Here is a 16,068-nt window from a genome sequence, read left to right on the forward strand (position 1 = left end):
TCCTGTTATTTAACGTTAAACTGCACGCTGTTTCCTGAACCCTGCTCCTTCTGCCGACCACATGAACTGGAGGCACAGAGAGAGAACTGGAGAGGAGAAAATGAGGTTTAAGGGACTGAACACCATGGGTTTCCTTCCCCAGGGGTGTGGTGATTTCTGAGAGGGAAAACTTGAGTTCCTTGGCTTTCCTTGTCCCCGGTTGTGCCTTTATTTCCAAAAGAGCAAACATGGGCTAACTTTTTTCTCTCTCCTGCAGTGGATGGCTGTATTCACAGAGCAGCTGGGCCCTGTCTGCTCGCTGAATGTCGTAACCTGAACGGCTGTGAAACTGGACATGCAAAGATCACGTGTGGCTATGACCTGCCTGCAAAATGTGAGTTCAGCTCTTTTGAGTACTGTTTCTAAATCAGATGAGCGCTCTTGTTTTATTCCTCAGGTGGGTAACTGGAGGAGGAAGTGGCAGTGGTGGTGTTTAATTAAATGTGCTTGTACTGAGATTTTGTACATGGTAATGAAATGTGTTTTGTGAATACATCTCCAAATATATATATATATAGTAATGTTTAATTGTAGGTGATTTTTGTTCAGATCCTCGATAAAGTGTCTCTGAAACAGAAAAATAAAAATATGAGCACACTATACCTTACAGTATTTAAATGCTGTGGAGTGACAGCTTCTAGAAATGATGCCAATTTCTTATTCCTTGTTCAGGTTTCTTGATTGCGGATGTGTTTAGAGCAAAGGAGATCAAAGTGATGTATTGTGTTTTCAGCTGCCATGGAAAGGCTGATTGGCAATTACAGCCAAGGCATCTGTCACGCTTGGCTTTTAGGAAAAGCCAATGGAATGTGGTTGTCAGAGTGAGAATGTATTTGCTCTTTAGAATGTGGAATGGTCAAAATTTCCATTATATTTGAATGGAGAGGAGTATTGCATTTGATTGACCTTGTTGCTTAGTCGTTTAGCCAACTGCGTAGGGTGATGCAGAATAAATAATACTGAAAGAGAAGCTGGTTAAAGGCACAGATTTTTTGTATCACATAATCTTCAGGGCTTGGGGGTGGAGTTACAGGGTTTCATTGTACCATTAAGCCATGCACTGGTCTGGAAATTGGGAAACCAATTGGTTGTTTATTCCATTCACCTGCTTTTTACGATAACCTTCTGGTGAGCACTTTTTTTGCGGGGGTTAAAAATGAAGTTGATTTCTTTTTACTGTTTTAATCGTGGGGAATATGTGACTAAAAAGTCATAACACAACCTTTGGACTCTACAGACCAGTTATAGGAATGGATTTGTCATGGATATGTGTGAGTGGCGAGATCAAGTGTGTTACAGTCTTAAGACTGAAGTATATTTAAATTTGAGGATTTTTAGTGAGCAGTAACATATTAAAATGATATTCTTTGTAGAAATTACAATACTGCATTCTGGATTCCTCACAGTATACTGCTAGTGAAACTACATCTGCTAAATACTGTTTACTTTTTCCTTTAGTGGCTTCTCCTTTTCCTTTCCTTGTTAGTGTTTTTACCTTGTGTGAAAGAGTCAAATCACGGGCCAATGGCCTTCCCTCCTACTTGGAAAGTATATTTAGGTCAGGTAAGTCCTCTGCATGCAGTGGTGTTCAGAGCACTCCCTCTGACTCAGAGGCCCTGAGTATTAAAGGAGGTTTCCCTTTCCGGGATGGTCCGATTCCCCATTTACCAATATTGGTCATTCTTCCTTCTTACCGCCATACTACCTTTGTGATACAGTCGACCGATTCCACCCTGAGGACAAGCAGATTAGTGATGATTTTCAGACTGGTGACTGTCCTTAGACCAATGAATAAGTGTAGTCTCCTATTGGTTCAGTACTTTCTTTCTTATAAGTTAAAGCACGCATCAGAAGTTCTTCAGCCCTGAGATTTTTCTGAAGACAGATAGCCTCAGAATCATTAACTATGACCAAATTAAATGGTGACTCTCTTGTATGGAGAGACACCATGATCACTGTTTTTCGTGTGCTTGCTCCTGTCTTAAATCCCTCTTGTATGAGCTTCCTTGGTTGTCATTCAGCTCAGTTCAGGGTTGTTGAAGGCTTCTACACCACCAGACACTGAGGTACAGAGATCAGTGTATACCTGTGCTCGAGGAATTCCATGACTGGGATTCCTGGGCATTCCAGGGCAAGTAAGTCTTTGTCGAACAAGGACTCTAGCCGTGGAAAAGTCAATCGCCAGAACTCGGTATGGAATCTTTGTGAGCTGAGATACTGAATCAGATGACACACCAGCCCAGAGGGCACATCTAGGGAGAAATCCAGCAGGGTAGCAGTTCCCAGACTAGAATGGCAGAACCACGTCAAGAATGCCACAGATATGGAGTATTTGTGAATAGATCTCAGTGTTTCTCTATGTTTAATGAGATTAATGCTCTACATTAAAAAACATAAAAACAATGAAAACAATAAGAAATGAGTAATAACAGCTTAGACTTTGCACACTACCCTGTAGTGTATCACAGTACTTTCACCAGCCCTGGTGTTTTAGATTATATTTTATAAACATTGTGTGTATTCCGTTTCCCTTTCCCTGTCCCTGAGAGATATTTTTCTTTCTCATCAATTTGGTTCATCCATTTCAGAGTCATTAACAATTCACAGATGTGCTTTTGTAGCGAAAGAATGAAAAGGGAGCTCATTACATACTGTTTGGGTCATTTTTCCCTTCCATATTTAATAATTCCATGACAGTTTGACAGCAGAGTCTAGTTCCTATCTGTCCTTTGTGACAGCAGTTTTATCATTTAAGGTACTAAAGCCAGTCATCCAGTTACCAGTGATAATATCTTCGTGCGTTAGCAATTTGTTTGCAAAATGCTGTTGTCTGGGTTATAGACAAACTTGGTAATTTTGGACTGCTCTTTGCTTCCTTCATGCTTGCTAAATTAATCTATTCATAAGTGCTTGTATTTGAATTAATTATACTTAGAGTCTGTATTCTGTGATCTATCCTAATCGGTGGAGTGATAAGCCTCAAAGATTTAGCATTTCTTCACTGCTTGGATATTTTGAATGACTTTTTTTTTTATGTAGAATGGCCAGTCATTCTTATCAAAAGTTATGAGTGGAAGGAATATTGGTCAGTATTTTAAGGAATTGACTTAGAATGTGGACTAGGACTATTTGTATGATTTGACCTTGTGAAACACTCTCTTTTATAATATTAATTTTTTTGGATTCATAATAAAATTTAGATTTCTATAGGTTTTTATTGCCAACCAGTTGGACATTTCTGTCCATGCTGTCGTCATTCTTTGGGAGGCTCGGCTTCATGTAGCCAGGGCTTGTCCATCTCAATTTCAATCCTGGGATCAATATCTAGCATATGTGCCAAGTTAACATGAACGAATGAATGGTTTCAAACATTTTCACCTGACAAAACAAAGAGGGTTTTGCCTGTTGCTTCTACTTCTAATTCTTGCCCTTCTGCAGTCCATTCTGCCCAGTCTTCGTAGATGAATGTTCCTAAATTCAAAGTCCCTGTGATTGTCTACAGGCTCCAGGTGACGTGGGACCCTCCTTACCGTCTCTGTCCTCCCGCTCACTCACACAGCCTGCTTTGCTTGATCTTTAATGCCTTTCCATTAGCATCCCCTCCACCTGGGATTCTGTTCTTCCAGATATATGTGTGGTTGTTGCCCTCACCTAATTCAAATCCTTGCTCAAACCTCACCTCAGGTATCACCCTAACTCACCTATTTTTAATTACTTCTCTATGTTACTTATAATTGTCTATCTGTAGCATGTAACCTTCAAATACACTGTGTCATTTACTTATTTAGTTTCTTGTCTGTGTCCCCAGATTGGAATGAGGGCAGTAGTTGTTTTTCTGCATCTTTTTCATTTATTATTGTATCCATACAGAAAAAAAAAAAGTATGACACTTAATAGGGGCTCAATAAATATTTTGAATGAATGAATAAAATCTGACTCTGTGCTGTGCTTAATCACTCAGTCATGTCCAACTCTTTGTGACCCTTTGGACTATAGCCCACCAGGCTTCTCCATTCATGGGGTTTCTCCAGGCAAGAATACCTGAGTGGGTTCCAATACCCTCTTCCAAAATCTAGTTCTACTCCTCTCCAAATCCTTCAGTGGGATTTTCCTCAAACACAGACTTGTTAACCTGATTATCTTTGGCCTTCCATGATTTACTCTCCTATCTTGAGCTGCTTATGACCTTTTACATGATCTGAATTGCTCAAGATGGCATGTCTGTACATGGTACATGGGATCTATGTTGGAGAGTTTCTAGAGAATTCTGTCTTCCTTTCTACTTATCTTCCAAACTCAGCCCAAATATCATTTCTGCCATGAAGCATCTCAACTAAAAGTACCTTCTTTTTCCTCAAAATCCAGAAGACTCCATGTTAACATGCTGAGAGCACATGTCACTTGCTATTATTATTGTTATTTATGCAAACTTTTCATCTTCCTAGAAGTCTCTTGAGTATAATGGATACTAGAGAAATATCTGTCAAATGCATTGATTGTTAAAGGCAGCAGACTGGTTCATAACTGCTGATAGGAAAAGGAAAGTTGTTCAGTCATGTCTGACTCTTTGGGATCCTGTGGTCTGCAGCCCATCAGGTCCTCTGTCCATGCTCCGGGGAAGAGTGCTGGAGTGGGTTGCCATTCGCTTCTCCAGGGGATCTTCCCAACCCAGGGATCAAACCTGGCTCTCCTGCATTGCAGGCGGATTCTTTACCAACTGAGCTACTAGGGAAGCCCCAGTTGCTGGTCTGGGGGATGTGAATGTATACTAATATTTCTAAGAAATTATGAAATCAGTGTTATATATTGTGTTTTTTAAATCATATTTTACCATATACCTAATTCCAAAGTCTTTTATCTAAGAAATTTAGTCTTTTAAAAAAATTATAGTTGATTTATAATGTTAGTTTCAGGTGTATAGCAAAGTGATTCAGTTATATATATATATATTCTTTTTCAATTCTTTTCTATTATAGGGTATTATAAGATACTGAATATAATTCCCGTGCTGTACAGTAGGTCCTTGTCATTTGTCTATTTTATATACAGTAGTATGTATCTGTTAACCCCCAACTCCTAGCTTATCACTCCCCCACCCTACCACCATTTCCCATATGGTAACCATAATTTGTTTTCTATGTCTGTGAGTCTGCTTCTAGTTTGCAAAGAAGTTCATTTCTGTTATTTTAAGAAATTTAATCTTAATGGACCTTCTTCTAAAGGTGTACAAAAAAAAATAAAGAAGTCACATCAACTTTATTTGATGATTTTCATCATAGGTCACATGTCTATTTTATTTCTTGAGAATGCGCCACTTTTAGGCCTTAGGGCTGAATAATCATCAAAGATAAATGGGAAAATGTTAAATTTGTGTATATAAAATGGTGGACTCTGTTTTTTTAAAAACATGCTTCTATTTAATCTCTGTGCAACATCAAAGGGCAGTATTAGCATCCAATGCAGTGCTTTCCATTAATCATTTGAGGGGAGACTCTTGGGGCGAGAGACCACAGCACAACACGTGTGAATGCCACGGAGTGGTGGGCCCAGCATCCTTAGAGTATTCCCAGGTGCAGTAATAATCAGATCATCGTAGCTTAAAAAAGGTACTGTTGATAATAATTAGGACTTCTCTTGCATCCTTCATCAAGAAATCATAGTGCTTTGAGACATTCGCTCAGTAGTCCGTTTGAAATGTCTGTGAGGAACTGAGATCGTGAGTGATGTTTTCTTCCAACACACAGAGAAATTCAAGTACAGAGAGTGTAAATCTGTTGCTCCCAGTAACAAACCAGGTCCGTATTCCAGGCGTGGAAGCGACCAAGTCGGTATTCCTGAGCTAGGGAGCGAGTCTGCGGCCAGGGAGGGCCGGGCCTGCTGCTTGTTTTTGTAAATAGAGGTTTTGTCAGAACACAGATGGGCCCGTGTGTTTACACAGCGTCTGTGGCTGCTGTCATGGGACAGTGCTGAGCAGTTGAGACCAGGATTGTACGGCCACAAAGCCTGAAACATCACTGTCTGACCCTTTGTTGGAAAAGTTGGCCAACAACTAGTCTGTGGCAATACTTACTTTTTATAAAGGAGGAAGCTGAGATTGAGAGGGATTAACTGTTTACTCAATTTTATTGAGTGTGTGTGACTTAGATCACTGTTGATAAAAATGGGATTAAAATACCTGCCATCTCTTCCTTGGGACAGCCCCTGCTTCTGTTGCTTCAACAGAACCTCATTTGGGGAGGATGATCTGAAGCCTTTTAAAGTCTTTCAAATTATAAGACTACCTTGGGAAAAACCATGCTTGGCGGAGGGAGGAGTCGGGTGGAGAAATAAGTCATTTTTCTCAACAGGGCCCGAACTGGAGAGTGAATATCAGATGTCTAAAGGGAAAGTTAGGTCAAACCACCAGAGTATTAGGCAATACATCTTTATTCCTTGCTTCTTCCAGTTGTGTTAGTGTGCTGAACGGGAGCCTGTAGTCCTGAGGAAATTCAGTTTCTAGGGGTAGCTCACGAGATGGCTCTGAGTCAGTCCTCTGCAGAACACCACCTGATTTTGACTGCGTGGCTCCCTCAGCAGGTGTCTGATTGTGGCGGCGGTGGAGAGGGCTTGCTGCTAAGAGTGTGACGGCCAGTCTGTGGCGGAGACCCGAGAGCCCTCATGAGCCCTTCTGAAATGAAATGCCGTACACTCCGTAAAGAGAAAAATGGCCTTTGAAGAACATAAAATCATCTTCCTTCCTGAAGAGAGAGATGAGATTTTTTTTTTTTTCGTCCTCAAATCAACCCTGATTGGCTCATTTTCCTTAAGTGCTTTAGGAGTTTAATTTCTGTCTGAATCGATTTCTTTATAATTACCACCTCTTTCATTTATATTAAGTGAATTTTGTATAGCTTATCTCCTTTGTGGTCCTCATGATGAATGTGGACGTGAGAAGGACAGAAGGTTTTCAGAATGGGCTCCGTGGAGAAACAACAGCAACGCCTTCTGGGAACCAGTTAGAGATACAAACTCTGGTGTCCCACCCCAGATGTACTGAATCAGAGACTCTGTTTTTGAACAAGCTTTCACACATTCTAATGTGAAAACCATCATCTAGACAGTGATGTCATTCAGGGCAGAACCCTTGCCTTTTGATTGCTCACCCAGCACACAACACAGGCTTCCTTTTGGGTCACAGATTCCAGTTTTCTTTGAAGAGAACTCTGACATGCTCCACATTGCTTTGTGGCATTTTCACACTTAGTGATGGTATCTGTATTTAATTTGTTTCCTTGTTTATAACCAGTCTTCTCAAACAGGATAACAGCTTAAGGAGAACAGAAGTCGTATCAGTCTCATTCACCCCTAGAATCTTTAGCATCTGACATAATAAATGCCCACTTCAGAGCTGGAGGCTTTCAATACGTGTTTATTGGAGGAATTAATGAAAGCGTTTTCTTTGTTATTGTCACAGCTGCACTGCTATAAGCTGACTAAAAGTACTCTCCAGATAAACCTGTGTGACTGCAGAAATCTGCAGAGCTAGAACCGCTGCCTCTTGCAGCACGCCTTTTACCCTGTCATCAGGCGTGCTCCTTGCTCAAAGACTATTTAGCAGAGCAAAGAAGCACTTTTTTTTGCTTAATTTGTTCAGATGGTGCACATAGAAGCTACACTTAGATTATGTTCTTTTTCTCTTTATTTGATTTGATCCATTTTGGTGACATTCCCCTAGTGGTTTTGTGATGAAATATTTACAATTCTAATAGTAAATAGTATCTTTAAAACATGTCTACAGTTGGGGAGTAACTCGGTATTTACACCATTGCATTACTGTGTGAGTGTGGAATAGCTGCCTATACTTGGCTTGCGCTAGTTGACATCTTTGCAGGCGTTCAGAGGACATCGTCTGTACCTTCTTTTTCCTATGTGATCAATAGGAAATAACGGTGTAAATCAATTCTGAGTGATAATGTAAATGGGCTCTTGAAGGCAATTCCCGCTGTGAAATGAGTAGTTAGCGGCGACAGTGGCATTAACCACAGGGGGGGTAATCAGCCTTTGGATGTGTTTAATCAGAGTTATCAGCTAAGATGAAAAAGAGAGCTGCTGTTGTGCAGGGATCATCATTTTCAGGATTTAAAAGATGAATAGTTGAAGGTGTTCTCATAAATTAAAGCCATCAGAATTGCTTTGAGTAATTTAGGATGCTTTGAGGTCAGGCACAAGCAAACAGGAAAGGTTAATCTCAGAGCCACAGTACTTAATGGGCAGGAACAGCAGAATACATTTGTTGAAATAAGTAGCAGATACTGAGTTAAATGAAGATTTTCCTCAGTGCTAAACTGTTTATTGAGCTAACATATACTAGCATATATGATTTGAATATGAAGTGGGTAAACTTATTAACTATGCTTGCAATTAATTACTAATCCCAAAGATTAAATATTAGACCACTTGGTGGCTTGAATAGAGGTGTTTCCAGATGAAAATATTGGTGAGACCAAGCTCTGCACTATGGAATAAAAGATTGGTTTTAGGTCAAGAACATTAGTCATTAAGGTAGAGGTCCGAGAAGTCTTGAATCCAGGATATTCTAATTGTTGAGTCAAACCTTCTGAGCCTGAGTTTCCACATCCATGATTAGCTGGGAGTGGGATGGTCTACATCAGGCAAGGCTGTTAAGGAGTAGACACAGAACTGCTTTTTAATAGTGTAAGACTATAGATATAAAAATTATGTGTATGTGCATGCTCTGTGTCCAATGCTTTGAGACCTTCGTAGACTGTAGCCCACCAGCTTCTCTTCCCATGGGATTCTCCAGGCGAGACTCCTGGAGTAGGTTGCATAAGGCTCTATTATTACTTGTAAACCATCCCATACCTCATTTGCTCATTCAACCAATGTGTACAGCCGCTTCCTCTGAGCTTGAGTACTCTTTTAGCGTTTAGAAAAAATACAGTGAAGAAGACCACAAAGGTCCTCTCCTCTTCCATCTTAGGTTCCAGCAGAGAGAGGTAGAAAATAAACACATTCACGTAAAAGCAGAGCCTCTCAGATGATGGTAAGGACGATGAGGAAAATAAAAAGTTCCATAAGAATGGACAGTGGAGAGAGGGAGCTGCTTTTCCCGTGGTGGTCAGGGAAGGCCTCCTGGAGGAGGTGGTACCTGAACTAACTACTCTCTGGGGAGAAAGTCATTGCCGCCAGATTGAAAGAGATCTACCGTTGGGTTAGGAAAAATCACTTTGCCCAAACTGTGGAACGAGATAACCCATTAATTTTTTGGAACTTCTTTGCTGCAAGTATTCTATTTCAGTTTTGATGTATGTACAACTTTAATTTTAGTCTAATTTTTGGAGGTAATAGAGGTAATGCCACTACTGTGGAGCTGATAGGAATTTAAAAGCTCACTGAATCCTAACTAATTTTACAGTGAAAGAACCTGAAGCTCCTAAAGATTATTTCTTCCAGGGTCCTGTGTTAAGGAACAGAAGCAACAAGAATCTGGGGTCTTGACTCACAGTATAACCCTCTTTCTTTAGAAAGAACACCAAAATGTACTGCCTCTCCTAGCCTCTTTGATCATACTAACTGCCTTTTAGGAGTATTGTGAAAAGCTGATAAAATATTAAGTGAGATGATATACATAAACATTGAAATATTGATTTCTTATGCACTTTATTGTTAATAGTAATTTAGATGGATGCATGCATGCTCAGTCATATCTGACTCTTTGCAAACTCACGGACTGTAGCCCACCAGGCTCCTCTGTCCATGGAATTTTCCTGGCAAATACTGGAGTACATTGCCCTGCCCTCCTCTAGGGGATCTTCCTGACCCAGGGATTGAATCTGCATCTCCTGCATTGCAGATGAATGTTTTACTGCTGAGTCACCAGGGAAGCCCTGTTATTTAGATAAGCTATATGTAAATTATGGCACTCTTGAGTTCTACTAGTAAAGTTTATAACAATAATCTACTTGGACATATGCAGCAGTGTCTGAGAAAATGTGGAAATCACAGATAGTCATTAAGAAAAATCTTGAAATCAGCAGATGAATGGATAAGAAAGCTGTGGTACATATACACAATGGAGTATTACTCAGCCGTTAAAAAGAACTCATTTGAATCAGTTCTGATGAGATGGATGAAACTGGAGCCGATTATACAGAGTGAAGTAAGCCAGAAAGAAAAACACCAATACAGTATACTAACACATATATATGGAATTTAGGAAGATGACAATGACGACTCTGTATGCAAGACAGGGAAAGAGACACATATGTGTATAACGGACTTTTGGACTCAGAGGGAGAGGGAGAGGGTGGGATGATTTGGGAGAATGACAGTCTAACATGTATACTATCATGTAAGAATTGAATCGCCAGTCTATGTCTGACGCAGGATGCAGCATGCTTGGGGCTGGTGCATGGGGATGACCCAGAGAGATGTTATGGGGAGGGAGGTGGTAGGGGGGTTCATGTTTGGGAACGCATGTAAGAATTAAAGATTTTAAAATTTAAAAAATAAAAAACTAAAAACAAAACAAAACAAAAAAAAACAAAAACAAAACAAAACAAAAAAGAAAAATCTTGTGCTATCCTCAAGACTGACATTTTCTCCAGCTTCTTTCTAGTATCTCATCCTTATAAAAAGTCCATTTCAGAAACTTCAGATGGCCCTGAATTGATTGGAAAGATATGTCCACAGGGTCTTCGGTATTTCTTCTCACTTTTTGTGGGGACTGGACTTAATGACATGCTTCTGGTGAATGGAATGTGTCAGAATCCTGGAGATTTCTTAGGTTAGGTCACAAAAAGACTGTGGCTTCCATCTTTCTTGCCCTCGCTTGCTTTCTCTACCTTCTGTTTTTCTCAAATCTTCTAAGTTTCCCAGGGATGCCATAACAAGTTGCCACAGACTTGATGGCTTAAAACAGTGATTTATTCTGTCACTTCTGGAGGCCAGAGGTTCAGAAATCAAGATAAAGACTCTAGGGGAACATCCCTTCTTGCTTCTTCCAGCTCCTGGTTATGGGAACATAAGCCCAGTGTTGGCCTCTGTCTTCACATGGCATCTTCCCTGTGCTGCTGTTTGTCCTCTTTCTCCTCTAAGGACATTTATCATTGGATTTAAGTCAGTCCTAATACAGAATGATCTCTAAGTCTTGAGATCCCTAACTTGGTTATCTCTGCAAAGACCCAAATAACTTCACATCCACTGGCTTCGAGTCTCAGAACATGGACGTTATCTTTTTGGGATTGCCATTTAACCCACTGTACACTCTCTTGGTAAAGTCCGCACCCGTGTCATGACGTCGCCTTGAGAAGAGGAACATGAGCTGCTCTGTTGTGAGAGACCTCAGACAGCCTCTGAAAAGGCCCTTAAAGTGGGGAACTGGTGCCTCTCTGTGAGTGAACTTGAAGGTGGATCTTCTGAGGTCTGTCAGCACCCATAGAAGTGAGCTTGGGAGTACTCCCTCTGGCCTCACTGAAAACTTCAGATCTCCCTAGCTGGTAACTTGACTGTAGCATCATGAAAGACCCTGAGCCAGAAGCACACAGTTAAGCCACTCCTGAATTCCTGATCTATGGAAATTGAGATAATAACTGTTTGTTATTTTTAAGTCTGGGCTATTTGTCACACAGCAATAGCTAACTAATTCAGGAACTATGGCCACGAACTATATGAAGCAGGGTGAGGTGCCTACCAACAGAATGTGTGGGGTCTATCACATTTTCTCCACACCCAACCTACCAAGCTGAAGGACAGGCCTCAATGCAAGATAAAGCAAAATAGAATTTGGGGCTAAAGTTACCCTTGCATTTTAAATTTAAAAAATGCAATCATACCCCTTCAAGATATCTTCTGTAGACAGCATATGAGATTGGAAAAATGGTTATGAATGGAAGCTTCTGTCCTTTTCATACTAATAAAGAAGAACAGAACATGAAGCCCAGATTAGTAAGGAAGCATTGGGAGGAAAATCATACAATTTGGTATTAATATTTACCTGATATGCTTTAAGTGTTATTTAGCTTTTGTAGTTACCAGTCATATATATATATAAAAGAGAATAGTGAAAAAGTTGGCTTAAAACTCAACATTCATAAAGCTAAGATCATGGCATCTGGCCCCATCACTTCATGGCAAATAGATGGGGAAGCAATGGAAACAGTGAGAGACTTCATTTTCTTGGGCTCCAAAATCATTGCAGATGGTGACTGCAGCCGTAAAATCAAAAGACTCTTGCTTAATGAAGAAAAGCTATGACAAAGTAGACAGCGTATTAAAAAGCAGAGATATTACTTACTGACAAAGGTCCATCTAGTCAAAGCTATGGTTTTTCCAGTAGTCATGTATGGATGTGAGAGTTGGACTGTAAAGAAAGTTGACAATTGATGCTTTTGAACTGTGATGTTGACAAAAGACTCTTGAGAGTCCCTTGAACTGCACGGAGATCCCACCAGTCAATCCTAAAGCAAATCAGTTCTGAATATTCATCAGAAGGACTGATGCTGAAGCTCCAATACTCTGGCCACCTGATGTGAAGAACTGACTCATTGGAAAAGACTCATTCTGGGAAAGATTGAAGGCGGGAGGAGAAGGGGATGACAGAGGATGAGATGGTTGGATGGCATCACCAGAGTTGGTGATGGACAGGGAAGCCTTGTGTGCTGCAGTCCATGGGGTCACTAAGAGTCGGACACGACTGAGTGACTGAACTGAATATCGACATATATTAAATGGATAGGAATTGCCATTTTTGTTTTGAGAAGAGAAATTAATTCTGCTCTTGTCTGTGTTGATGCTGTTAACTGAATGAAGCAGAGGTGACTCGCTAGGTGCCTTTGTGGCAGGGCCTTTCCAGATCTGTTTGCTGGACTTGGTGGTATGTTTTCCATTAGTGCCTTCTTTTTTCAGAACCACCTAGAGTTTGCTCCATTTCTAATCACCCGCTATTTGTGAAATCCCTATAATTTCCTAAGGGGTTCTGAAGCTTTCCTTTCCCTGCCTGTGACATTTTGAGGTAAGATTTATTCCCCATCTGTGTTTGTTCTGCTTAGTGAAGATCATCAGAGACAACCTTAACTGTATTTTTACAAATTCTCTTTCAAACTGTGTGTTTTGTATTTAGAGTTCAGATACCCCTTTGAAGGTGTGTGGAGGACAAAGGGCTGTTTTAGAAATCCTTGCTCTGTACAGACACTCAGCTTTTGTTTTCTTTCATCACGGCACCTGATACCAAACTATTGTCTTTCCTCACATGGCCAGGTGATTTTGTTCCTGTTTTAACGTGAGTCCTCTACTTGGGTGTGCCACATACACATATGTACATGTACACACACATGTGGGGCTTCCCTGCTGACTCAGATGGTCAAGAATCTGCCTGCAATGCAGAGTTTGATTCCTCGGTTGGGAAGGTCCCCTGGAAGAGGGAATGGCTAGCTACTCTAGTATTCTTGCCTGGAGAATTCCATGGACAGAGGAGCCTGGCAGGCTATGGTCCATGGGGTAGCAAAGAGTCAGACATGACTAAGTGACTTAACACTTCCACTTAAAAAAATATGTATATACATGTATATACACACACACACACACACACACATGTACATGTGTATTACAATACATGTAATACACGTAATGTATTCCACTAGAAGTATATTCTTATGCTGAACACGTATTTCCTTTTGCATTATAATGTGTTTTATATTAACTCAGGGCTTTTTTCAGTTTGTGTAGCTATTTGGAAAAGTATTCTGGGAGGGTTTAAGGACGGTTTGGTGGAACTGGCATGGAGGACTTTAGGGATCCCCTGGGATAAGTACACCTTGCATCCATCAGTCTGTCTGGTACATATTAGGTAGTGGTAGTGTTTCATTCAAATACTGGTTGGTTCCTAAAATATGTGCCAGGTGCTTGGCTCATCTTTTGGAAAAGGATGATATGCAAAACAGACAAGGACCTTGCCCTGCTGGAATTGAGTTGATCTGAAATGAACACATGACTTGCCTAAGATCACATAAGTTTAAGTGATAAAACCTTGCCAGGAGTCCAAATTGTCCATTTTTCCATCTATGATCCTTTCATCTTTTTCATGAGGATTGTATTTGGGGCCTCATTCAGTGGAAGAATATCTGCTGGTGTTAGCCTTCTTGCCTCATGCTATTTTGGGGGTTGCCTATGCAGAGACCAGTGGAAATGGTCAGTGGATTCTGACTCACTTGCACTTTGGGGATGGGGAGGAGGACATGACACACATTTCTCTATCTGTTACTGTAAATGACTCTGGGAAACCTTTTTTCTAACTTGGCATCAGGGGTATAGGCCTCTCTTAACTTGGGTCCAGTGTAGCAGCTGCCTGGCGTTTTCTAGTGACACATAGAGCATATTCCCGTAATCCCTATGAAAGAGTTTGATATTTCACCTTACCTAAGAGTAAGGCAGACAGTGATTTATAAATACTTTTTTCAGTGGCTGTGATTTGATATCCATACGTTTTAGGGGAAAAAAAATCTTTTGGATCTCTAGTCCCTCAATCAGAGTGTCAAACATGCATTATTACATTACACAATGTGGAAACCAATTAAACAGACAAATGTGTTACCTATCTATGGTTTCATCCTCTTCATTTTCTTTAGAAGCACCTTTTAAAAATAAGATTGACCCCTGTCTACTGCAGCATCGGTACCAAGATTTGTTTCCCATACGTAAGACACATGGGTGGCATTCAGGAGTTCTGGCCTGTCCTGTGGCGCTATGGCCTCTCTGACCTTTTGTTTACTTTTCCTTTCCGTTTTCCCTTAGTCTTTTGTAATTCCTTGTCACATTTTTGTTGAACTCTTTGATTGACTGATTTGTGGTGTAATTCATTTTAAAGGTAGAATTTGGAGCTTCCTGAAATCAGAATCAACCCATGAGAAGTATTTAAATGGATGCCCTTACTGCCCAGAACTTTCTTTCTGTTGATATTCTCATCCCATTCAATGGTTAAGAACATGGGCTTTGAGGCCTAGCATTCTTGGCTCAAATTCACTCTGGATTTGGGCCAGTTGTGAATCCTCTTTGGGCCTCTTTGGCCCTGGACATGGGAGTGAGCATATCGCCCTCTCACCGGGGTGCTGAGGGTGAGGAGTCAGCATCCGCTGCACTCAGAGCTCGGCCCGCCTCCAGGTAAGCACTGGAGCTGGGCAGTTTTCCCCTGAGGTCATCCTGCCCCCCTTATCTGAAATGTCACCCCATCACTGTCCCCTCTCTTGCCCTGCGCTACTTGAAGTCATGGCCCCCGTCTTCATCTGAGGTTATTTTATGCCTCACCCGTTTGTTTTTTGAGTGTTCGTCTCTTCTACTAGAACGTAATCTTCATGAGGGGAGGGACTTTGTTCACCACTGTATCTCCTGACCTAGGAAGTCTTTGAAACCATCTGTGAATGAACAGATGTGTGCACACTAGACATTTTAAGCTTAATGACTTACAACTATTAGCACAGTTACTGGGAGAACTAGGCTAAGGAAACAGTTTCGTGCCCTGCTCACCTGGCTCTTCTAGGATCTTGGCTAATATTTAAAAATAAGCCAGGGAAACAGCATTAATATATTGGGAGGTCCTGCCTGTATTTGACCTGTGATGTGTCTACCAGGAATGCTTTAGGTGTGTGGTATTTGTACTCCTCCCGCCCCACCATTTTTCAAAATTGTGGTTTAAGCAGTAGTGTCAGGATGAAATAAGGCAGAGACGAAGGAGTTGAAAGAACCTCACCTGGGAGTCATGTCCTGGCTGGCCTGACGAAAAGCCGATGGATTGATTGATTGATTTCCCATTGATTTAGTCTGGGTTCAGAGATGATTTCCAAGCTCAATTTATTTTTTAATCTCATTAAAGTGATAATTTTATGGGTTTGAAATGTGTTGTGACCGAGTTTCTGACTGAGATCGCTAGCCCCGGCACTTAAAACTTGCATGTAAATGTGTTCAAAGGGGAAATAGCGATGCATGTTTCCTTTGTGTTCAAACCATTCAGACTTTACAGTGAATAATAAAGCTTTA

The 16,068-nt window shown here is 40.8% G+C and overlaps 1 protein-coding gene across 3 annotated transcripts in view; it reads left to right on the forward strand.

Moving 5' to 3' along the window:
* MACROD2 (mono-ADP ribosylhydrolase 2) overlaps positions 1-16,068 on the forward strand; it is a 2,333,538-nt gene that overhangs the window by 780,844 nt on the left and 1,536,626 nt on the right. For all 3 annotated transcript variants that reach the window (XM_069547115.1, XM_069547113.1, XM_069547114.1), the window contains exon 5: positions 257-373. In XM_069547115.1, the coding sequence (XP_069403216.1) occupies positions 257-373 (117 nt within the window). The remainder of the gene's footprint in view (positions 1-256; positions 374-16,068) is intronic.

This window comes from Ovis canadensis, chromosome 13 (genome assembly GCF_042477335.2).
Source record: "Ovis canadensis isolate MfBH-ARS-UI-01 breed Bighorn chromosome 13, ARS-UI_OviCan_v2, whole genome shotgun sequence".
In the NCBI taxonomy this organism is placed as follows: Eukaryota; Metazoa; Chordata; class Mammalia; order Artiodactyla; family Bovidae; genus Ovis; species Ovis canadensis.